This window comes from Nicotiana tomentosiformis, chromosome 8, assembly GCF_000390325.3.
Source record: "Nicotiana tomentosiformis chromosome 8, ASM39032v3, whole genome shotgun sequence".
Lineage (NCBI taxonomy): Eukaryota > Viridiplantae > Streptophyta > Magnoliopsida > Solanales > Solanaceae > Nicotiana > Nicotiana tomentosiformis.
Genome location: NC_090819.1, coordinates 72,309,208 through 72,332,562, shown reverse-complemented (window position 1 = coordinate 72,332,562; position 23,355 = coordinate 72,309,208). Strand labels below are relative to the sequence as shown.

The window sequence follows — 23,355 nt, the reverse complement described above, 5'->3', positions numbered from 1 at the left end:
CCAGGGAAGAGCTACTCCCCCAGTTGCTAGAGGCCGAAGGAGGGCTCCAGCCCATGGTAGAGGGAGAGGACGTCCCAAGACTATTCCAGTTATGCCGCCAGTGGGTCTAGCAGAGAATCCCATTATTGAGGAACAGGGTGAGGTGCCTGTAGTAGAGCCAGCTCCGGTAGATTTCACATCTGCACCAGAGTTTTAGGATGTCATGGGTTGTATGTTGCGGTTCATGGACAATATGACTCAGGCGGATTTATTTCCGACAGACCCAGCCACATCTAAGGCGGGCGGAGGAGAACAGACCCCTACCGTACAGGCTCATGGAAAGGCAGCTGCTGTATGTCAGACCTAGGGTGCACTACCCGTGGGTGAAGCCCAGCCAGTGACAACAGCTACACCTGAGCCCATGCTAGCTGTAGCCGCTGATCCTCAAAAACTATTGGACAGATGGACTAGACTACATCCTCCTGTCTTTGGGGTTGAGCGACATGAGGATCCCCAAGATTTTATTGATCGGTGCAAGGATAGACTGTACAACATAAGGATATTGGAGTCTCATGGGGTAGACTTTGCTACTTTTCAGCTAGAGGGCAGAGCCCGTAGATGGTGGCAGTCTTATGTTCTTGGCAGACCAGCAGATTCTCCTCCCATAACTTGGGACAGGTTCACTCGTATTTTCTTGAACAGGTATATTCCACCCTCTCAGTGGGAAGAGTTGCGGTTTTAGTTTGAGCAGCTCCAGCTGGGTCAGATGTGAGTGATCGATTATGAGGCGAGCTTCTCTGAGTTATCTCGCCATGCACTTTTGATACTCTCTACTGAGGCGGAGAGAGTGTGGAGGTTTGTTGCGGGTTTACATACTGGCATTCAGGCCACTATGGCTCGAGAGGTTGAGATGGGTACTTCTTATAAGCTAGTCATACAGATAGCCCGGAGGATTGAGGGTGTACAACAGCGTAGACGGGAGCAGGTTACTAGTGATAAGCGGTTTAGGTATTTTGGAGAGTTCAGAGGTGCTCTGTCTGGGGGCAGAGGTCAGTTCGTGAGAGGGCATTCCAGCAAGCCCCCATATCCAGCACCACCGCCTCCTCAAGGTGCTCCAGTGCGACCTTATCTCAGTGCTATACCAGAGAGTTCTATCGCCCACCAGCTATTCAGGGTCCTCCCAGTGGGTATTCAGTTCCCCAGGGCCAGACTCTTATTCAGCAGCCCATCGCACCGAAGAGTTGTTATGATTGCGGGGATCCCATGCACATGCGTAGATTTTGCCCCAGGCTTCGAGGTAGACCAGTACAGCAGGGTCAGCAGCCTATGCTTACCGGACCAGTTGCTCCACCAGTAGTCCGACCACTAAGAGGTGGAGGACAGGTGGGTAGGGGTCGTCCTAGAGGTGGAGGTCAGCCAGGCGGAGGCCAGCCAGTTGGCGCTCCAGCTCGGTTCTATGCTTTTTCGGCTAGACCAGATGCAGAGGCCTCAGATGCCGTGATTATAGGTATTAGTTTTGTTTGCGGCAAAGATGCCTCAGTATTATTTGATCCAGGATCTACGTATTCATATATGTCATCTCTATTTTCTCATTTCCTGGGTGTTTCTCGTGAGTCCTTGAGTACTCCTGTTTATGTGTCCACTCCTATAGGCGATTCTGTTATTGTGAACCAGTTCTACCGGTTGTGTATTATTACATTCTATTGTTATGAAACTAGAGCAGATCTTTTATTGCTCGAGATGATCGATTTTGAAATTATTCTGGGTATGGACTAGTTATCTCCATATCATGCTATTCTAGATTGTCATGCCAAAACTGTTACCTTGGCTATTCCATCTTTGCCTAGGATGGAGTGGAAGGGTTCGTCTGTTAGTTCATTTAATCAGGTTATTTCTTTTATGAAGGCTCAACACATGGTTAAGAAGGGTTGTTTAGCTTATCTAGCTTATGTTCGGGATACTATTGCAGAGACTCCGGCTATTGATTCAGTGCGTGTAGTTCGGGAGTTCTCCGATGTATTTCCTTCAAATCTTCCATGTATACCACCTGATCGTGATATTGATTTCTGTATTGACTTGGCTCCAGATATCCAGCCTATATCTATTCCACCGTACTCTGAAAGAATTGAAAGAATTGAAAGAACAACTTGAGGAGTTACTAGTCAAAGGGTTCGTCAAACCGAGTGTATCGCCTTGGGGTGCATCGGTATTATTTGTGAAGAAAAAGGATGGAACAATGCGGATGTGTATTGATTATTTCCAATTGAACAAAGTCACTATTAAGAATAAGTACCCGTTGCCACATATTGATGATCTATTTGACCAGTTGCAGGGTGCTAGGGTGTTCTCTAAGATTGACTTGAGGTTGGGGTACCATCATTTGAAGATTCGGGATTCGGATGTTTCGAAGATTGCTTTTCGGACTAGATATGGTCATTATGAGTTTCTGGTGATGTCCTTTGGTTTAACTAATGCCCCGACAGTATTTATGGATCTGATGAACAGGGTATTCAGACCATATATTGATTCGTTTGTCATTGTCTTCATTGATGACATTTTGATCTACTCGCGCAATAAGAAGGAACATTTTTGGGGCATTTGTATCGGGTGATGGTATTAAGGTTGATCCCAAAAAGATTGAGGCGGTTCAGAATTGGCATCGTCCCACTTCGGCGACTAAGATCAGGAGTTTTCTGGGTTTAGCAAGTTATTATCGTCGATTCGTGGAAGGTTTTTCCTCTATTGCAGTGCCTTTGACCAAATTAACCCAGAAAGGTGCTCCGTTCCGATGGTCCGATAATTGTGAAGCCAGCTTTCAGAAGCTCAAGACAACATTGACTACAACACTAGTGTTAGTGTTACCTTCCTATTCGGGGAGGTATACAGTGTATTGTGACGCTTCACGCATTGGTTTGGGTTGTGTATTAATGCAGGAAGGGCGAGTTATTGCATACACTTCACGTCAGCTGAAATCCCACAAGAAGAATTATCCGGTACATGATTTGGAATTAGCTGCGATTGTTCACGCTCTTAAGATTTGGAGGCATTATCTTTATGGGGTGTCTTGTGAAGTTTACACTGATCATCGCAGTTTGCAGCATTTTTTCAAACAGAGGGACCTAAATTTGAGGCAGCGCATATGGCTTTAGTTACTAAAAGATTATGATATTACTATCCTATATCATCCAGGCAAAGCAAATGTGGTTGCAAATGCCTTGAGTAGAAAGGCGGAGAGTATGGGTAGTTTGGCTTTTATTTCAGCAGAGGAGAGGCCATTAGCTTTGCATATTCAATCCTTGGCTAACCAACTTGTGAGGTTGGACATTTCAGAGCACATTCGAGTTCTTGCAAGTGTTGTAGCTCAGTCTTCACTATTTGAGTAGATCAAGGCTCGTCAGTATGATGATCCACACTTAATGCTCCTTAGAGAGACGGTACTACGGGGTTGTGCCAAGGAAGTCACTATTGGAGCGGATGGCGTTGTGCGACTCCAGGATCATCTATGTATTCCTAATGTTAATGGACTAAGGAAAAAGATCCTAGAGGAAGCACATAGTTCTCGGTATTCTATTCATCCAGGTGCTACGAAGATGTATCGTGACTTGAGGCAGCATTATTGGTGGCGGCGAATGAAAAAGGATATAGTTGAGTATGTAGCTAGGTGTCTAAATTTCCAGCAAGTTAAATATGAGCACCAGAGGCCAGGTGGCTTACTTCAGCAAATGATTATACCAGAATGAAAATAGGAACGTATCACTATGGACTTTGTAGTTGGGTTGCCGCGGACCTTGCGAAAGTTTGATGCAGTTTGGGTCATTATCGACAGGTTGACCAAGTCGGCACACTTCATGCCGGTTGTGACTACGTATACTTCTGAGAGGTTGGCCCAGATTTATATTCAGGAGACAGTTCGGTTGCACGGTGTGCCAATTTCCATCATATCAGATAGAGGTTCTCAGTTTACTTCACATTTCTGGAAAGCAGTACAGAGTGAGTTGGGACCAGTGTAAAGCTTAGCACACCCTTTCATCCGCAGACTGACGGGCAGTTAGAGCGAACGATTCAGATTTTGGAGGATATGCTCAGGGCATGTGTGATTGACTTTGGAGGTCAGTGGGATCGTTTCTTGCCTTTAGCCAAGTTTGCTTATAATAACAGTTACCAATCCAGTATCGAGATGGCTCCATTTGAGGCTTTATATGGTCGGCGATGTCGTTCACCCATAGGGTGGTTTGAGCCTGGTGAGGTTAAGTTATATGGTACTTATTTGGTAAAGGACGCCTTGGAAAAGGTAAAGTTGATTCAGGAGCGACTTCGTATAGCACAGTCCAGACAGAAAAGCTACGCAGATCAGAAAGCGCGTGATTTATCATTTATGGTAGGTGAAAAAGTTCTCTTGAAGGTTTCGCCGATGAAGGAAATTATGAGATTCGGGAAGAAGGGCAAGTTGATCCCAAGGTTTATAGGCCTATTTGAGGTGTTGAGATGAGTTGGGGAGGTTGCTTATGACCTTACATTGCCTCTCAGTCTATCGGGAGTTCATTCGGTTTTTCATGTATCTATGCTCTGGAAGTATCATACCGACCTATCACATGTGTTAGACTTTAGCACAGTTCAGCTAGATAATATCTTGAGTTATGCAGAGGAGCCAGTTGCCATTGTTGATAAACATGTTCGCCAGTTGAGGTCCAAGAGGATTTCTACAGTACAAATCTAGTGGAGGGGCCAACCAGTTGAGGAAGCGACTTGGGAGGCCGAGAAGACATGGGGAGCAGATATCCATACTTATTCAGCACTCCAGGTATAATTCTAAACCCGTTCGAGGACGAACGTTTGTTTAAGAGGTGGAGAATGTAATGACCCAATCAGTCATTTTGACTTTTAGAATCCCGTTCCCTAAAATAAAACTTTCCTTATGTGCTTTTAATGATTTATGACTTGCGGGGATGGTTGGTTCAGGATTTGGAAGTGTTTGGGTTGAAATCGGAACACTTGGTTCCTTATGTTGGCTTTAAAAGACCAAGTTTGACTTTGGTCAATATTTTTGTGAAAACAACCCCGGAATAGAATTTTGACGATTCCAACAGCTCCATATGGTGATTTTGGACTTAGGAGCGTGTTCGGAATTTTATTTGGAAGTCCGTAGTTAAATTAGGCTTAAAATGGCTAAAATAGGAATTTAAGTTTGGAAGTTTTACCGGGGAGTTGACTTTTTGATATCGGGGTTGGAATCCGGTTCCGAAGTCATTTATGACTTGTGTGCAAGATTTGAGGTCAATCGGACTTGATTTGATAGGTTTCGGTACCAAATGAAGAAGTTGGAAATTTTAAGTTTCATTAAGCTTGAATTGGAGGATAATTCCCGGTTTTAGCATTGTTTGATGTAATTTGAGGTTTCGACTAAGTTCGTATGATATTATAGGACTTGTTCGTATAATTGGTTGAGGTCCCAAGGGGCTCGGGTGAGTTTCGGACGGCTAACAGATCATTTTTGGCTTTTGGAACATTGCTGATATCTCCTGGAAATTTTCACTAATTTCCTTATACGCGATCGCGTGGATTGGGTTGCGATCGCGTTGGCTAAATTTGGCAGATGAGAATTTGTTCTATGTGATCGCGTGGGCAAGTCCGCGTTCGCGAAGAGAAAATGAAGCAGAAGCTGACCACGTGCTTAATGCTTTACGACCGCGTGAGGAGGCTCGCGATCGCGTAGGATTGATATCCCGCTCCCTGATCTTCAATTGGTGATACCCGGATCTTAAATCAATTTTGGAGAAGTACCTGGTACCTTGCAATTGATCAAACAAGTCATCTATCCTTGGCAGTGGGTACTTATTCTTGATTGTGACCTTATTAAGCTGCTGATTGTCAATACACATACGTAGTGGCCCATCTTTCTTTCTTACAAAGAGAACAGGTGCGCCCTAAGGCGACACACTAGGTCGGGTAAAACCCTTTTCTAACAAATCTTTCAATTGCTTCTTTAGCTCCTTCAATTATGCCGGTGCCATTCTATAGGGTGGAATAGATATAGGATGTGTGTCTGGCATCACATCAATCCCAAAATCAATCTCCCTGTCTGGTGGGATTACTGGGAGTTCATCCGGAAAGACTCCTGGAAATTCATTCACAACAGGAACAGACTCAAGTGTAGGTGCCTCAGCATCGGTGTCCGTAACCCGGACCAAATGGTAAATACATCCCTTGTTGATCATCTTTGTGGCCTTAAGTTAAGAAATAAACCTACCCTTCGGCACTACATCATCACCCTTCCACTCAATAACTGGCTCATTTGGAAATTCAAACCTAACAGTTCTGGTCCGGCAATCAAGCTTAGTAAAACATGAATAAAGCTAATCCATCCCTATTATCACATCAAAATCGACCATTCTCAATTCAATAAAATCGGACACGGTGTTCCGATCACGTAACGTGACAACACAATCCCTATAAACCCGCGCGACCAAAATAGACTCACCAACCGAAGTAGATACAGAGAACGGCTCATAAAGCTGTTCTAGTTCTATCCCAAATTCCATAGCAACATAAGGTGTGACATATGACATAGTGGAACCGTGATCAATAAGAGCATATACATCATGAGATTTGACGGTTAATATACCTGTGACAATATCTGGAGAAGCCTCTGAATTGTGGCGACCCCTCATAGCATAGAAATGTCCAGATCCTCCTGAACTTTGTGCTCCACCCCTAGCTACACCACGCCCTGCGGGTGTTGGAGTGCCTCGAGCTGGAGGAGGTGTTGCGGATGTAGTAGCGGCAGAATTGGCTAGCTTTGCCATTCCCCTGCCCGCACCCTGGCGGGATGAACGACAATCCCTCTAAATGTGACCCCTCAATCCGCATCCGTAGCGTATGGGTAAGTCCATGTAGCATATTCCTAGGTGCATCTTTCCACACCTAGGGCATGGGGACTTCCTCTACTGCTGGAATCTATCACCATGACGACCCTGCTGATTGGATCCCCTGTTGCCCTGACTGGGCCTAAAACGGCTCCACTGCTGCTGCTGACTGGGCCCTGATGGCGGTGCACTAGCTGAAGACTGAGCAAAGGACTGTGATGGCCCTGGCGACCCTCCTCTGAAGGCTGACCTGCTGCCACCAGAAGAACCACCAAAGTTTCCTGTAGACCAGGCCTTATTACTACCCTCTCGCTCCATTCTGTTCCTTAATTTGCAGGTCTCTGTGGCTTGAGCGAATGCCACCATCTTTCCATAGTTCATATCAGAATTTAAGGCAGCTGTAGCAGCCTCATTAATTACCAAGGGACTAAGGCCCTGTACAAATCGGCGAACACTAGCCTCCATAGTGGGCAACATGTAAATAGCATATTTAGACAGGTACGGAAATCTCATATAGTAATCCAACACACTCAGGCTACCTTGCCTCAGGTTCTCAAACTCAGCAGCACGGGCTGACTAAGTCTCGGCGGGCAAGAAATGATCAATGAAGGCATCAGCAAACTCACCCCACCTCATCGGAGGGCTCCCTTCTTCACGGGACTCTTCCCATTGTTCATACCAAGAATATGCCACCTTTTTCAGGCGGTAGGAGGCCAATTCCACTGCCTCTATTTCAGTAGCACACATAACTCTAAGAGTCTTGTGCATCTCATCAATGAAATCCTGGGGATTTTCCTCTGGGTTAGTACCCGTGAACACTGGAGGATCCAACTGGAGAAACCCGTTCACCCTGGAACCAGTAGAATCCCCTAGCTGATTGGAAGAATTGGGTGCAACATTTGACCTCTGGGTCGGGGAAGCCACTATTTGAGCCAACATCTGTATGGCTTTCCTAAGATCAACATTAGAAACATCAGAATCAGAAGCTGGAACTGGAGGTGGAACTGGAATATTAGTTGGAGGAACTGTTGCACCTTCTGTAGGTGTAGGTGTAGGGGCAGGTGCGGTCTAATCAGTTGTAGTAGAGTCTGCCAGTGTAGTAACTGGAGGAATATCCTCACTCCTCGGGTACTCACCTGCATCATGAATTATAGGGTCAACTGTCACTCCTGGGGTGATATTGGCTCTTTGGCCAGTTCTTGCTTTCTTCTTAGGTGCCATGTACCTAAAATTAGAGCAATGCAAGAGTTAAAGGAGGAACAATCTTACAATCAGCCTTATCGCACGATCAAGAACATGAAAGAATGGTATTATTCCTAAATGACCATGTAACATCCTAATTATAGATATAGTCCACAGCACATCGATAATAAGGACTCTACTAGACACGGCTCCGAGAAATCCTAGGACACTTTAAAACCTTAGGCTGTGATACCAAGTTTGTCACGCCCCAAAAACGAGGAGCACGACCGGTGCTCAACCGAGTGAAACTGACCGAGCAAGCCTGTTAGATTTTATTTTATCCAAACTTATCAACAAATGAAGATAATACCTATTTGCATTAATTAGACAAAAATGTATTCATGTCTACAATACCAATTCATTTTCAATAGTTTCATCATTTTAAAGTCTCAAATAGACAATAATACAACCACAACATAACATAGTTTATCTTTTCCAATACCGATACACAACCCACACTATGTCTACGTAGCCTCTATAGATAAAGAAGAGTACAATGATAATGCCGGCAACAAGGCCTCGGCTATACCTCAAACTGAATATACAAAATACAAAAGATACATAACCCCGAAATGAAGTGGGGCTCACCAAGTCAGCTGGGAAGAAGGTGTACTGCTATCACTGATCAATATCTCCTGCTGTGGAACCACCTGCATCCATTTAAAGATACAGTGCTCCGGGCAAAAGGGACGTTAGTACCGTCGAATAGCACTAGTATGTATAACTAAACAGCCTCTCAATAGAATGACAAATAATACAAACAAGATTATCATAATATCAATGAAAGCCTTAATTAACATCAAACCTCAATTTAGGATCAAGACAGTGTTCAAATTAATTTCCATATCTCATATTGAGAGATTTGTAGTATCGATATACCATTGTTCACAATACCATTATTTACAAAACCAGTACCACCATACTCTTAGTACGGAGTCTGATCACGACCCGATCGGCTAGGCTATCTTATTAGAGATATCAACCACAATTTCTCTCAATATCAATACCACCGTCTTTAACACGGAGTCCGATCACGACCCGGTCGGCTAGGCTATCCATTAGGGACATCAACCACAATTACCATTTCAATTATAATTTCCAGCACAATCACCACCATGTGTGCGGCATGGCGTCCGATCACGACCCGATCGGCTAGGCTGTCTTATTTGAGACATCAACCTTTTTATATCAATCATTGCATTTCATATTACTTTCACATCTTTTCATTTCATTGGCACTAATGGCCATAATTATAAGATCATTCTTGGAACGTTGGCCATATTCAGTATTTCATGCTCACCTTATCAATTTCAAATATCATTATCATCATCAACAACAAATACAATTCAAATCAAGGTGTGTAGTACATATGTGAGCAATTTAGAGTCTAAGGCACAAATATATTTCACAAAATTTGGCATAATAGCCTTCATTTGAACTTGACTTAAAGTCGAAACATTATTAATGCTCAACCCATATTTTAACACATCCTCAATTGGTAACATAACATGAATAGAGCATTTGGGATGCTTGTTGAACATATATCTTTCAACCCAATCTTACTCGGAATAGCCAGTTTTACAATGAATCACTCGGGACTTACATAATTTACATGAATATCGTGGGATTCAATTTCAAGAGAAGAGTTTAGCCAACATACCTCACTTGAGCTTCCTTACACTCTAAATATTCCGAAATTCTTAGCAACTTCAATCTATTTTAGAAATATAATAAATTGAACCAAAATTAGGAAGATGATCATGGTTCTAGCTCACTTGATCATTTTATCAAATACTAGGTGTGCATAAGGTTTCAAGGTCCTTTTTATGAAGGATTCAATCATCCCACAACCCATTCTTTACCATTTTAGCTCAACAATCTTCCTACACCCTTTGATAACACATGCATGTAAAATAGACAACTCTCATGCCCAAAACTTATCTTGCTAGTTACCCATTTTCAGAAGATTTCGAGATTAGGGTTTAGGGTGTAGAATCTTACCTCTAGGATGAAGACCTAGTGAGCTTCCCTTCTTAATCTTCCAAAACTTGAGCAAGAATTGAAGAAAAAAATTAATGAAGAATACCTTCTCACTCTAGGGCACCCTCCCTCACTCTAAAATATCAGATTATGTCTCAAAAATGGCCCAAAGAGTGTATTTAATAAAATAGGGGCGGGTTTTAAAAATCCAAAAATGGAGCTCCGGAACAGTTATGCGGCCGCATATGCGACCGCATAGTGGTTATGCGGATCGCATATCGGTCGCATAATTGCTGACAAAATGATTAAAAAACTGTCTGTGTATGCGGTCACTATGCGGTCGCATAATGCACTGTATAACAATTATGTGGTCGCATAGTCGACCGCATAATTGATTCCAACTGACCCAATTAACTGCCTCACTCTGTGGCCATTATGCGGTCTGCAGAGTTATTCTGCGGTCGCATAATGGACCGCAGAAATGTACTTTTCCGCCAAAAATATTTTTTTTACTTTCCGGTGCATTGTTCAACCCAAAAAGTCCGAGCCGCGGCCACGTAAGCCTAGTCCGACATCATAAAACATTATTTTTTTTGCAAAATTTACCGGGCTTACCACTTAAGTACTTCAAAATTTTTCGGGTTATTACCGGTACGTAATTTTCGTAAAGGTTCAAATATTTACATTAGTGCTCAATTTGATGTGTTTATTTCAGTTGAAGTGGTAGAATCAAAATAAAATTTAAAATTTTAATATTAGGACTTCATATCTAATTTTCATTAGGAAAGGTTAAGTAAATAAAATTTAGTTGATTTCAAAGTCCTAATAATTAGGGAAATAATTAAATATTCTTAGGAAAATGATTAAATGACTATTTTGTCTAGAGTTAAACTTATTAAAAGAGTAAAAAAGGCAAATGACATTTTGCCAAGAGACTTTGTGTTTTTAATATAATGCTAGTTTTAGGATACGCACTTTGCCATGTATCCTATATCAATAAGTATAAAATTTATAAAACTATATAAATATTTTTAAGCTATGTATACTTAACGTGCAATTGTTAAATGTCATTTCAAAAGTATTTCTAAAATTCGATGTAGAGTTAAAGAGTATAAATTAATAGTAGATGACAATATTAGCACACTTCGTTACCTTTGCAAACACGGAGTCTACAATTACATGCCTTTGTAAAATTGTCCAAATCTGAGATAATTTTAAATTTTTAAATATTAAGCAAGCAATTTGTAATTTTAAAATTTTAAATATTAAGAATTTTTACCTAAATAAAATAATCTGAAATATTTAATTGCCAATAAACTTTAGCTAACCTAACTGCTAAATATAGGAGGGTTTTTGTTTAAACTATTAGATATGTAAGATGCATAATTCTTGCATTTCAATTTTCAAAACCATAATAAGAGTCTAAAACGAAAAGATGTTTCATTAAACAACTATTGAAAAAGAGCCAAAATTTGGTTTCTCTTTACTATTGAAGACGTAAGTTACATTTCATATTTCAAAATCCTAAATATTAGAAAATTTATCATGAAAAGGTATTATGGTTATGTTATTGTTCAGTGTTTAGTTAAGAAAATGATTTATACAAGGTAAAGTTATAGTGAAAATTAAAGTCCTAAATATTAGGAATTCTTACATAGTTTAAACAAGGAAAGATTTAATAATGAAATATTTTAATTGTTTTTGAAATATTAAATATTAGGAAAAAAATCTAATTACTATTTTTTCCAATACGAATTTTACTTTTAAATGGCAAAAAGGCGAACGACATTTCGCTAAGGGCCTTCGTGCTTTTAATATAGTATAGATTGGTAACGTAGTCCCTTTTCGGTATTAATAATTCAGATTTAATTAACTAAAGTTAGATCTTGACCATGATTAAAATTATACTCCCTCCGTTTCAATTTATGTGAATCTATTTCTTTTTTAGTTTGTGGCAAAAAGAATGACCTCTTTCCTTATTTGGAAATAATTTACTTTTATGCAATGATTTATAACTACACAAAATATATGTGCCTCATTTTACACCACAAATTCAAAAGTCTTCTCACTTTTCTTAAATTTCGTGCCCAATCAAATGAATTCACATAAATTGAAACGGAGGGACATGGGTGGCTCGACTACTAGGCCACTAAAGCAATCGCTTGGGCCCCAACTTTTTGGAAGCTCCATTTTTTTTCTTAAAGATATATTGTATATGTATTATTAAAAAATGTGTGTATATTTGTATACGGGTAAAATCGGGCTCATGGTGCACCCCGGTCTCATATAAAATAAGCCAAGCTCGAGACAAGATGACAGGGGACCGAGATCGAGGTAAAGGTCTCATTAAGTCAGATTTCGAGGGCACGACACCCGCCCTCAAGAATATCGGGGTCACTGTTCGGATTCAGTCTTAGCCTCGAACGACTTCGAAGAACATTGTCAGACAATCGGGCACGGCCAACGGAAGGCCGTAATATCCGTGACCAGCCGGATATTACGGCGAGAATCTCGGTACGTATCGATGAAGAACCGACGATCAGTTATTCAGAGGATTTTTACCTTTTATGGAGTTTTACCTAGAGTAGGATTCCCCTACCATATAAAGGGGGTTTGATAATTCAATAAAGATATTGTAACACGTATTCCAAAGTAATATATTATTATTTTCTTTGTTATCATTTATTTCTCTTAATCATCAGTGATGGCCATAGCGAGCCCGGATCAAGGGCAAATATTTCAATAAGGCCGAAACTATCCTCCTCGTGCGGTTTGAATTAATTTTATCTTTGTTTGTTCAATAGTAACTTAATTTATCACTTTGCATCTAATTAATTCGCGTATATTTAAAATCACGTATAAATTTAATTGTTATCCAATTTTTAGGGTAAACAGTTTGGCGCCCACCGTAGGGCTAAGGATAATATCGGCGATTTGATACAAATTTCCGTAACACACCCTACTTCACACTTGTTCTTTGAAGTGCCTTTGATTTCAGGTCTGCGTTAAAATGTTAAACTCCCAATAGGCCCCTCTAAACACAGATGTTGAGTCTGGCCACCATGGCGAGAACAACAATATATCGCCCGGTAACGGGGTGCCCCCCGCTGATCCCAACAGAATTTCGGTCGCGGACCTGATCGACACCAGCTCACATATGGCCATCAACACGAATTTACCCACCGATTGTGAGAACGGCATCCACGGGGGAGTCCGGTTGGTAGCTCAAAATGCTCGTGACGGAGAGGGAGTTGGGATCAGCTTGTGGGTGATCTTCGAAACGTTACAGGCTCAGCAGGCAGCGATAGCCCAACTGCAGAACTGAATCTGCGCTCCCAGTAGAGTTGAGCCCGGATCATCCCGGGAAAACACTCGCAGAAATAAACCAACCACCGATAGGCCAAATGAAGTTTAACCCGGAACTAACCCCGAAATAATAAAGATGATCGAGGAATTGAAAAAGCGGGTAGAAATGGGAGAAAAGAAAATCGAAGTTAACCATAAGAAGGTAGAGACTTACTACTCCAGGGTCGACCAAATCCCCGGAGCACCACCGATATTGAAAGGCCTAGATTCCAAGAAGTTTGTTCAGAAACCCTTTCCTCTGAGCGCAGCCCCGAAGCCGATCCCTAAAAAGTTCTGCATGCCTGAAATTCCTAAGTACAATGAGATAACTGACCCAAATAAACATGTGATCTCATACGCGTGTGCCATCAAGGGGAATGACTTAGAAGATGATGAGATCGAATCTGTCTTGCTCAAAACATTCGGAGAGACCTTGTCAAAAAGAGCTATGATATGATATCACAACTTACCTTCTAACTCTATTGACTCATTTGCTATGCTTGCAGATTCCTTCGTAAAAGCACATGCCGGGGCTATCAAGGTCGAGACCGGGAAGTCGGACCTTTTCAAAGTGAAATAAAGGGATAATGAGATGCTCAGAGAATTCGTGTCCCATTTTCAGATGGAATGGATGGACCTGCCTCTGGTCGCGGATGATTGGGCCATTTTGACAGTCACCCAAGGACTCAATACTCGAAGCTCATTGGCTTCGCAGCAGTTGAAGCAAAATCTGGTAGAATATCTGGCCGTAACTTGGGCCGATGTGCATAACCGATATCAGCCAAATATTAGAGTCGAAGATGATCAGCTCAGAGCCTCTTCCGGGTCTGTTTATCCTATTCGATCCAGTGACAGACCCAAAAGAGATATTGATCGTGAACCAAGGCCAAGTAGGGACCGATATCAGCCGTATATCGGTGATCGTAAGAGTAACAGATTCGGACGAAACCCTGCGAGAAATGAAAGGAGAAGCTATCGGAGACAAAATAACCGGGGACTCATAAGCAAAAATGGTTTTGACAGACCCATCGGGCCTAAGGAAGCACCAAGGTTATCAGAGTACAACTTCAACGTCGATGTTGCTGCTATCGTAACCGCCATCGGATGCATCACAGACACCAAGTGGCCTCGATATCTATAGTCTGATCCATCCCAAAGGGATCCTAACCTAATGTGCAAATATCATGGCACTCACGGCCACAGAATGGAAGACTTCCGTCAATTAAGAGAGGAAGTAGCCCAGTTATTCAACAACGGACATCTCCGAGAGTTCCTGAGTGATCGAGACAAGAATCATTTCAGGAAACAAGATTCTAATAAACAGATCGAGCAGGAAGAACCTCAGCACATCATTAACATGATCATCGGTGGGGTCGAAGTTCCCCAGAGGCCGATGCTGAAGTGCACCAAAGTATTCATCACAAGGGAAAAACAGACTCGGGATTATGTGCCAGAGAGAACCTTGTCTTTCAACAACGAGGACACTGAAGGGATCAAGCAGCCCCACAATGATGCACTGGTAATATCTGTACTCATAATAAATCTCGAGTTAAGCGTGTGTTGATTGATCCAGGTAGCTTGGCCAACATCAACAGATCAAGGGTCGTTGAACAGCTTGGTCTACAAGATCAGATCGTGCCTGCAGTCCAAGTTCTAAACGGATTCAACATGGCATGTGAGACCACTAAAGGGGAGATAACATTACCGGTAAACGTCGTCGGGACCATTCAGGAAGCCAAGTTCTATGTAATCAAAGGAGTCATGAGGTACAATGCTCTGTTCGGAAGGCCATGGATCCACAGCATGAGGGCGGTACCTTTGACTCTACACCAAGTGATGAAATTCTCAATGCCAGGAGGGATAAAAACAATTTACGGAGAACAACCGGCTGCAAAGGAGATGTTCGCGCTCGACAAGGTGGTTTCGGTATCCATACTTACAATGACAAAAGTTTTGGGTTCGGCCGCCAAGCAAGAAGCCAAATAGCAATTACCTACACCGGCCCCAACCCAACTAGAGAAGCTGTACATTTATTGATGGGCGAACGTCGAGGATTGAACCCCGACGATTCTGATGCTACCAAATCGACAGTCGAGGAACTGGAGCAAGTCTTACTGATCGAGCACTTGCTCGATCGAAAGGTATACCTGGGCACGGGGTTGAGTCCCGAGCTCAGGAGAAAACTCATTCAATTCCTTATAGCTAACATAGATTATTTTGCTTGGTCCCACCTTAATATGACAGGGATCCCGCCGGAAATAACCACTCACAAGCTAAGCCTGGACCCGAAGTTCCACCCAGTCAAGCAGAAGATGAGACCCCAGTCCGAGGTCAAGCATGCGTTCATCAAGGACGAGGTATCTAAACTCCTTAAAATAGGGTCTATCCGGGAGGTTAAGTACCCGGACTGGTTAGCAAATGTAGTAGTAGTCCCTAAAAAAGGAAACCGATTAAGAATGTTTGTAGACGATAAAGACTTGAATAAGGCGTGTCCCTAGGACTCTTTCCCTTTGCTTAACATCGTTCGCATGATCGATGCAACAACCGACCACGAGACCCTCAGTTTTCTCAACGCTTATTCTAGGTACAACTAAATTCAGATGGACCTGAGCAATCAGGAAAAGACTTCCTTCATAACAAAGTACTTCACCTACTGCTATAACGTGATGCCATTCAGATTAAAAAATGTCGGTGCCACTTACCAACACCTAGTAAATTGGATGTTCGAAGAACAAATTGGAAAATTAATGGAGGTTTACATTGACGATATATTGGTTAAGTACCTACGAGCAGAGGACCATTTAAAATATTTGTAGGAAACCTTCAGCATATTGAAGAAATACAATATGAAGCTAAACTCGGAGAAATGTGCGTTCGGGGTCGGGTCCGGGAAATTCCTTGGGTTCATGGTATCCAACCGGGGAATCAAGATTAATCCCGATAAGATCAAGGCCATCGATGATATCACTGTTGTGGACAAGGTCAAGGCCGTTTAAAGGTTAACCAGACGCATAACTGCCCTGGGGCGATTTGTCTCGAGGTCCTCCAATAAGAGTCACCGGTTCTTCTCACTGTTGAAGAAAAAGAATAACTTCTCATGGACCCCGAAGTGCCAACAAGCCTTGAAGGAACTCGAGCGGTATCTCTCGAGCCCACCTATGCTTCATACTCTGAAGACAACCGAACAACTATACCTGTACTTAGCAGTATCTGAGATAGCGGTAAGTGGAGTCCTGGTCTAGGAAGAGGAATGTATGCAATTTCTGGTCTATTGTGTTAGCAGGACTCTAGGCGAGGCCGAAACTAGATACCCTCACCTAGAAAAACTGGCGCTCGCTTTGCTAAGCGCCTTTCGGAAGCTGAAATCGTACTTTCAATGGCACCCCATATGTGTTGTAACTATTTACCCATTGAGAAACATAATGCAAAAACTCGAGCTCTTGGGACGGTTAGCCAAATGGGCCATTGAGATTAACGAGTATGATATCAAATATCGGCCCCAAAATGCCATCAAGTCTCAAATTTTGGCAGACTTCGTGGCCGACTTTACACTGTTCCTAATACCCGAGGTCGAGAGACAGTTGTTGTTAAACTCTGGGACTTCTTTGGGAATCTAGACTGACATGGAAAAAGATGTGAAGGAGTTCGTATGAAAATGCGACTGGTGTCAAAGGCATGCTCCGATAATTCATCAGTCCGGGGAGCTGCTACATTCGGTTCTATCACCCTGGCCGTACATAAAATGGGGGATGGACATCGTCAGCCCCTTCTATGGGCACCCGGTAAGGCTCCATTTGTATTGTTAATGACTGACTATTTTTCTAAGTGGGTGGAAGCCCAGGCATTTGAGAAAATCAAGGAGAAGGAAGTCATTGATTTCATATGGGACCACATAATATGCTGGTTCGGAATGTCGCCCGATATCGTATGCGATAATGAGAAGCACTTTATCGGCAGCAAAGTAAGCAAGTTTTTCAAAGACCATAGGATCAAAAGGATCCTATCAATACCCTATCACCCCAGTGGGAACGGGCAAGCGGAGTCCACAAATAAAACTATACTCTAAAACATCAGAAAGAGATTGACCGCCGGCAAAGAGAAATGGAAATAGATCTTGCCCGAAGTCCTATTGGCATACCGTACGACCTCGAAATCCAGTACCGGGGCCACCCCATTCTCATTGATTTACGACGCCGAAGCTCTAATACCAGTCGAAGTGGGAGAACCAAGTCTCAGGTTCCAACACACGACCGAAGAGTCTAATGACAAGGCCATGAATATGAGCCTGGAACTGTTAGATGAAAGGCGCGAAGCCGCCCTCGTCCGGTTGGCCACCCAAAAAAAGTGGATCGAGAGGTATTATAATCGAAGAGCTAACCTTCAACACTTCAATATCGGGGACTTAGTGTTAAGGAAGGTCACACTAAGCACCCGGAACCCGAACGAAGGGAAGCTGGGGCCAAACTTGGAAGGTCCGTATCAAATCATCGAGATCATCAGAAAAGGATCGTACAAACTCGGAGCAATGAACGGTGAGCGACTACCGAACAACTGGAACATAAATCACTTGAAATGATACTATTTCTAAGGTACAAACCCATTCCTTTCTTTTATTTATTTACATTTTGGACTAACACTTGCAGGTGACCGTCAACGAACGATACAATTTTTAGGCCTAAAAGCACGCATTGCACTCTTTTTCCCTCGAACCGGTTTTGTTCCAAATGGGTTTTCCGGCAAGGTTTTTAACGAGGCAACAATGGATCGTGCTTACTTAAAATTGAAGATTGATTATGATCCGGTGTCAAGGATCATATCAATAGTATCCGAGGCTTCTCAATGATCGGCCTCGAACACTGGGGGCATCACCCTCGGATAATGATTTTAGCAAGGAAAGAAACTTTGTGCTCGAATAGTCTAGGCTCGATCGATAGGACTTACTGTAAGGGACAAATGGTCAAATGAACCATGCCCAGCGTAGACTGCCCTAGCCTTAACACAAAGCTTGTACACATGTGTAACCTTGTATATTACGCACAGAAATGAAAGGAAGTTTCTACCTTGCGGATAAATATTTTGTCCCTTAAAAATTTCTTCTTTCTTACATTTGGTCCCCAAAAGACGTCGAGCCCAAGGGCCACCTTACTCGGGGACTTCTGCCCAAGGCAGGTTCAGACGGCCCGGGATAACGAAGCCCGGGGGCACAAAGCTTATTAGGCAGTTCCAAAACTTTAAAGGCTACGGCCATCCCCATTCGGGGACGGTTGTCTTGGGTAAGCCCGGGCGATTCGGGGTAACAAGCCCACTAGGAAACACCCGAACTAGAAAGGCACCTAAATAACCTGGTCTTTGACAGAGCCCGCCTCATCACCGGGACCATCGGTTATTCTTCGCCCCCGGATCCGCTTGAATCCTCGGAGTTTTCTTCATCCTCGGGATAAGCCAACTTCTTGCCCTCGGCCTCGAGCCCTTTAGCACTTTCGATCTCGCCTGATAAATCAAATCCCCAGTCACTTTCGGCCTCGGCCTCACATATTCGACAATGTCTTTCAGGTGGTCCTGGGATACCTCGGCATCGGCTTTGTACCGGGCCACTATCTCATCAGCATCGGCCTTGGTTATTTCAGCCACCGACTTGGCCACTTTAAGCTCCTTGATGAGGGTCTCTCGATCGGCAACAACCGAGCTCAATTGAGACTGAAGCTCATCAACTTTTTGGGACAGTGCCTCAGCCTTCTCCTTCGTCGCTCGAAGTTGGACCTCTGCTGAGACCAATTGCGCCCGGTCAGTCTCCTTTTCCGAGGCCAAGCGGTCCATCTTGCCTTTCCACTCTTTGGCCTCGACCTTGATTACATCATCTCATCTCAGAGTTGCTCGATCTGATCAATCTTCTGTTGGACCTGGGGGTTCTGACCACTAGTCACCGTGTCTAGGTCATCGTCACTAACTTCAAAACAATTTACCTATTCAACCAGGTCAGCTTGTTCTTTCCGATCCATGTCTAATTCAACTTGATGGCTCTTAGCCTCTCCTTCACGTTGCTCGCTGAGAAGTTTGTACGTGTCTCTCTTCTCAACAAGCTCTTTGGCTTCTACCTCAAGTTGGATCAACTCGTCTCGGTACCGGAGGAAGGTCTCATGGTGGACTGGTCTTTCTCTGTAACTAGGCACCGGAGGTAATTAGCTATCCATACGGGGGCGGAACGAACCTGGGCATCCTCCGAAATGATGGTGATAATAGACCACTTCCGACCAGGATCCACACTCTGGGCAGGAAACCGGTTGACCAGTCTCGGGCTCGAGTTAGGCCCACCTGCCCCCGAGGATGGATTTTTCCTCGGTACTTATAGGTCGTCTAATCTGCTGACGTCCTCTGTGGCGGTGGAATCCACGCCATCAAAAAAGCAGCAGAGGGGATCGTTCGCTCCATGGACCCCCTCGTTCGGTCGTTCCTTCACAGTGTGGGCCTCGTTGTACAAAGACTCGGTAAACGAGGGTGACTCGGTGATGTCTATCACACCAAGTACCTCCTTCGGGGCACTGCCCGCATCCCGGGAAGTCTCAACCCCGATCTCCTCATTAACCTCCTTGGTTTGAGGCAGATCGGCCTCACGGGTCTTCGGTTCAACTGTCCCCTGCTCTTCGGGGGGCGACGACTCGCAGTCCACAAAAACAAAGGGCTCTTCCCCCTCGGACTCGTCCCTCAGCCGGTAAAGCAAGTCCGAAGCTGGGGCTCGGGAGCTGGTGTTTTCCTTTGACTTGTGCACAACTTTCTCCTTGTTTTCTTTTTCTCCGAGCTCGGAGAACTCGGAGCCCTCTTCCTCTTCTTCTCTCTGGCTTGCCCCGGAGCAGGAGATCCAATAGGCAAGTCCTCATCCCCAACCGAAGGCCTAAGCTCGACGTTTTTAGGCAAACCTACAAAGGAAAGTAAAGGATATAAGAACGCGATGTTAGAATAAAAAGATTCACTACGACTTGTTCGGGAGGAAGACCTTACCATGGGAACGGGCCTCCCAACGGCCTTTTGAAAGTTTGCACCATGAGCGCTAGTAATAGGGCATCTGTGATATGATGCCCTCGACCCACTCCTTGAGTCAAGGGATAGCATTCGGAACCTGAGCAAGGGCTACAACATAATAAGCACCGATAGGAAAAGGGAAGATAAGTCATAAAATCAATGCTTAAAGAGAATACTTACGTGATGCATTCCACCTTTCGGGGAACGGCCTACACTCGGCAGGTACAAGGTCAACGATCCTCACTCGAACAAAATGTCGTTGCCAATCCCGATTTCGGTCCTCGTCAATGATCGAGAATGGGGCTTTGCTGGCCCGGTGTACTATCTTTATCAGTCACCCCCAAAAGATTCGGGGACTATATAAGCGCAGTAGATGATCGACTATAAACGAGCACCCATCGATTTTGTTCACAAAAAATCGGAGGAGGATCATGATCCTCCACAGTGATGAATGAATCTGGCCTAGGCACATGTTGTACCTCTTGCAGAAGTCTAAAATGACCGGGTCTCCCAGGCCCAATGTAAAGGGATAAGTATAAACACTTAGATATCCCTCGACATGGGTGGTAATGGCCTCTTCAGGGTCAGGGACCACGATGTCTTTATCGGCCCAGTTGCAGTCTTTCTAGACCATGGGGAGGACCTCTTCGGTAATTAAGCAGATATATCTCGAGGCCTCCTCACACTGACCTTGTACAGAAGAAGGTTTCTCAACCTTAAAGTCGTCGGTCACCGAACAACCGCCGGGAATGAACATCTTCAAAGGGGGCTCTTCCGCCGGTTCATTAACGACCATATAGGGGACATTCTCCTCGACCTCAATGGTCGGTTGCGAGGAAGAATGAGCATCCTTTTGAGGAACAGATTTTGAAGTTTGTCCCATTGTTATGGAAGAAAAAACTTAGAAAAGATGGAGAAAAAGTGAAAGTTGAAAGATCGGATTTGTTGGCTTGAGTAGAACATGAGTAAAAGTCTTGCAAAGTACTGAAGAACCTTGAGTAACGGGGGTAAAAACTCTAGATTATATTGAAATCCTGAAGGTACGAAGATAGACGATTTGATGTAAAGTGAAAAATGGATAGAAGATGGGGTATTTATAGGAGTTCAACGACGTTCCACGTCCAGGGACGGCCGACCGACGACTGACATGCATGTAATGCCATTATGACTTGACTGACGAGACGTTTCAGATGTTTTGTCGTTTCTGTCACGATGTGTCGAAGTAAAAATCGAAAGCTCATGTCGTTTATCGTCGTTTACTTTCCAAAAAACGAGGAGACTATCTGTATACGGGTAACACCGGGCTCATAGTATACCCTAGTCTCCGATAAAATAAGCCAAGCTCGAGACATGATGACATGGGACCGAGATCGAGGCAAAGGTCTCATCAAGTCAGAATCGGGGGGCACGACGCCTGCCCTCGAGAATATCGGGATCACGGTTCGGATTCGGTCTTAGCCTCGAACGACTTCGAAGAACATTGTCAGACAACCGGACACGGTCAATGGAAGGTCGTCATATCCGTGATCATCCAGATATCATGGCGGGGATCTCGCCACGTATCGATGAAGAACCGGCAACAAGTTATTCATAGGATTTTACCTTTTATGGAATTATACCTAGAGTAGGATTCCCCTACTATATAAACGGGGGGTGATAATTCATTAAAGATATTGTAACATGTATTCCAAAGCAATATATTATTATTTTCTATGTTATCGGCTCTTTCTCTTGTTCATCAATGCTGGCCATAGCGAGCCCGAATCAAGGGTAAATATTTCAATAAGGCTGGAATTATCCTCCTTGTACGGTTTGAATTTATTTTATCTTTATTTGTTCAATAGTAACTTAATTTATTACTTTGTATCGAATTAATCCGCGTATCTTTAAAATCACTTATAAATTTAGTTGTTATCCGATTTTGAGGGTAAACAATATTTAAATTTAAAATTTTTTTTGAGCGAAGGTACTTAAATGTGAGAGTCATTGTAATTATTAGAGAATGAAGGGTAACTATTTTTTGCCTAATTATATCCTAAGAACTAATACAGGCCCGCATTATTATTTATATATTTATCTTTTTCATTGCTTATTTGCTATTTATTCTCGATATTGAAAAGTCTCTCAATCGACACCTTACCGTGGCTTACAAGTTGTCTTCTTCAAAGCATTACAACAAGCAATTATTATATTAAGCAATGCAACACTTTTCGATATCATTGTATCAACTTAATTATCTTGCTCTATAATTTCTTACCCTTTGATTTCTGCTACTATCTATTGTTTCTTGTACTTCGATTATCTTATTTATCTGTGATAGCTAGCGCTGCTCATTTCTAGACTGCTTTATCATGACTTATTCGCTTTCGATACTTTTATTTTCATACTGCATTGAATTGATTGACCTTATCTGTCCTTTTTATTGTCATGCTTTCTCTTGAGTCGAGGGTCTTTCGGAAATAACTTCTCTACCTTCCAAGATAGAGGTAAGGTCTGCATACACTCTACCTCCCGAGACCCCACTTCATGGGTTTTCACTGAGTATGTTATTGTTGTATATCAATTTATCAAATTCTTGAGCTAGTTTTATTATTCTACCTTTATTTTATATTTCACTGTAAATTTATTTTTGATATTCTTACTTAGGGTCTCTCTGAAATTTGTCTACCTGGTTGAGACAGCCTGCGGAGGGAGTAGATATTTAGTATTCCATTTTTTGAATTTTTGCATTGCTCCTGGAAAACTAGTGCCCAAAATTTTTGACAACACCGATGGGTGTTTTACTATACGCGAAACTTTTGAATAGAATGGGTTTAAAACAGAATAATAAAATACGAACAATCAATCTAAAACGGATGAATAAATTTCAAAACCATATATGCTTGTGTCATTTTGGCTAAAATCAATATAAGGTGGGTTGGGTTCATGG

At 43.0% G+C, this 23,355-nt stretch overlaps 1 protein-coding gene across 1 annotated transcript; it reads right to left on the bottom strand.

The window, feature by feature from the left end:
- Positions 1 to 6,332: 6,332 nt before the first annotated feature.
- Positions 6,333 to 6,782, bottom strand: LOC138897666 (uncharacterized). Its single transcript, XM_070183664.1, has one exon. The coding sequence runs from the start codon at positions 6,780 to 6,782 to the stop codon at positions 6,333 to 6,335; it is 450 nt and encodes a 149-aa protein (XP_070039765.1).
- Positions 6,783 to 23,355: the final 16,573 nt, after the last annotated feature.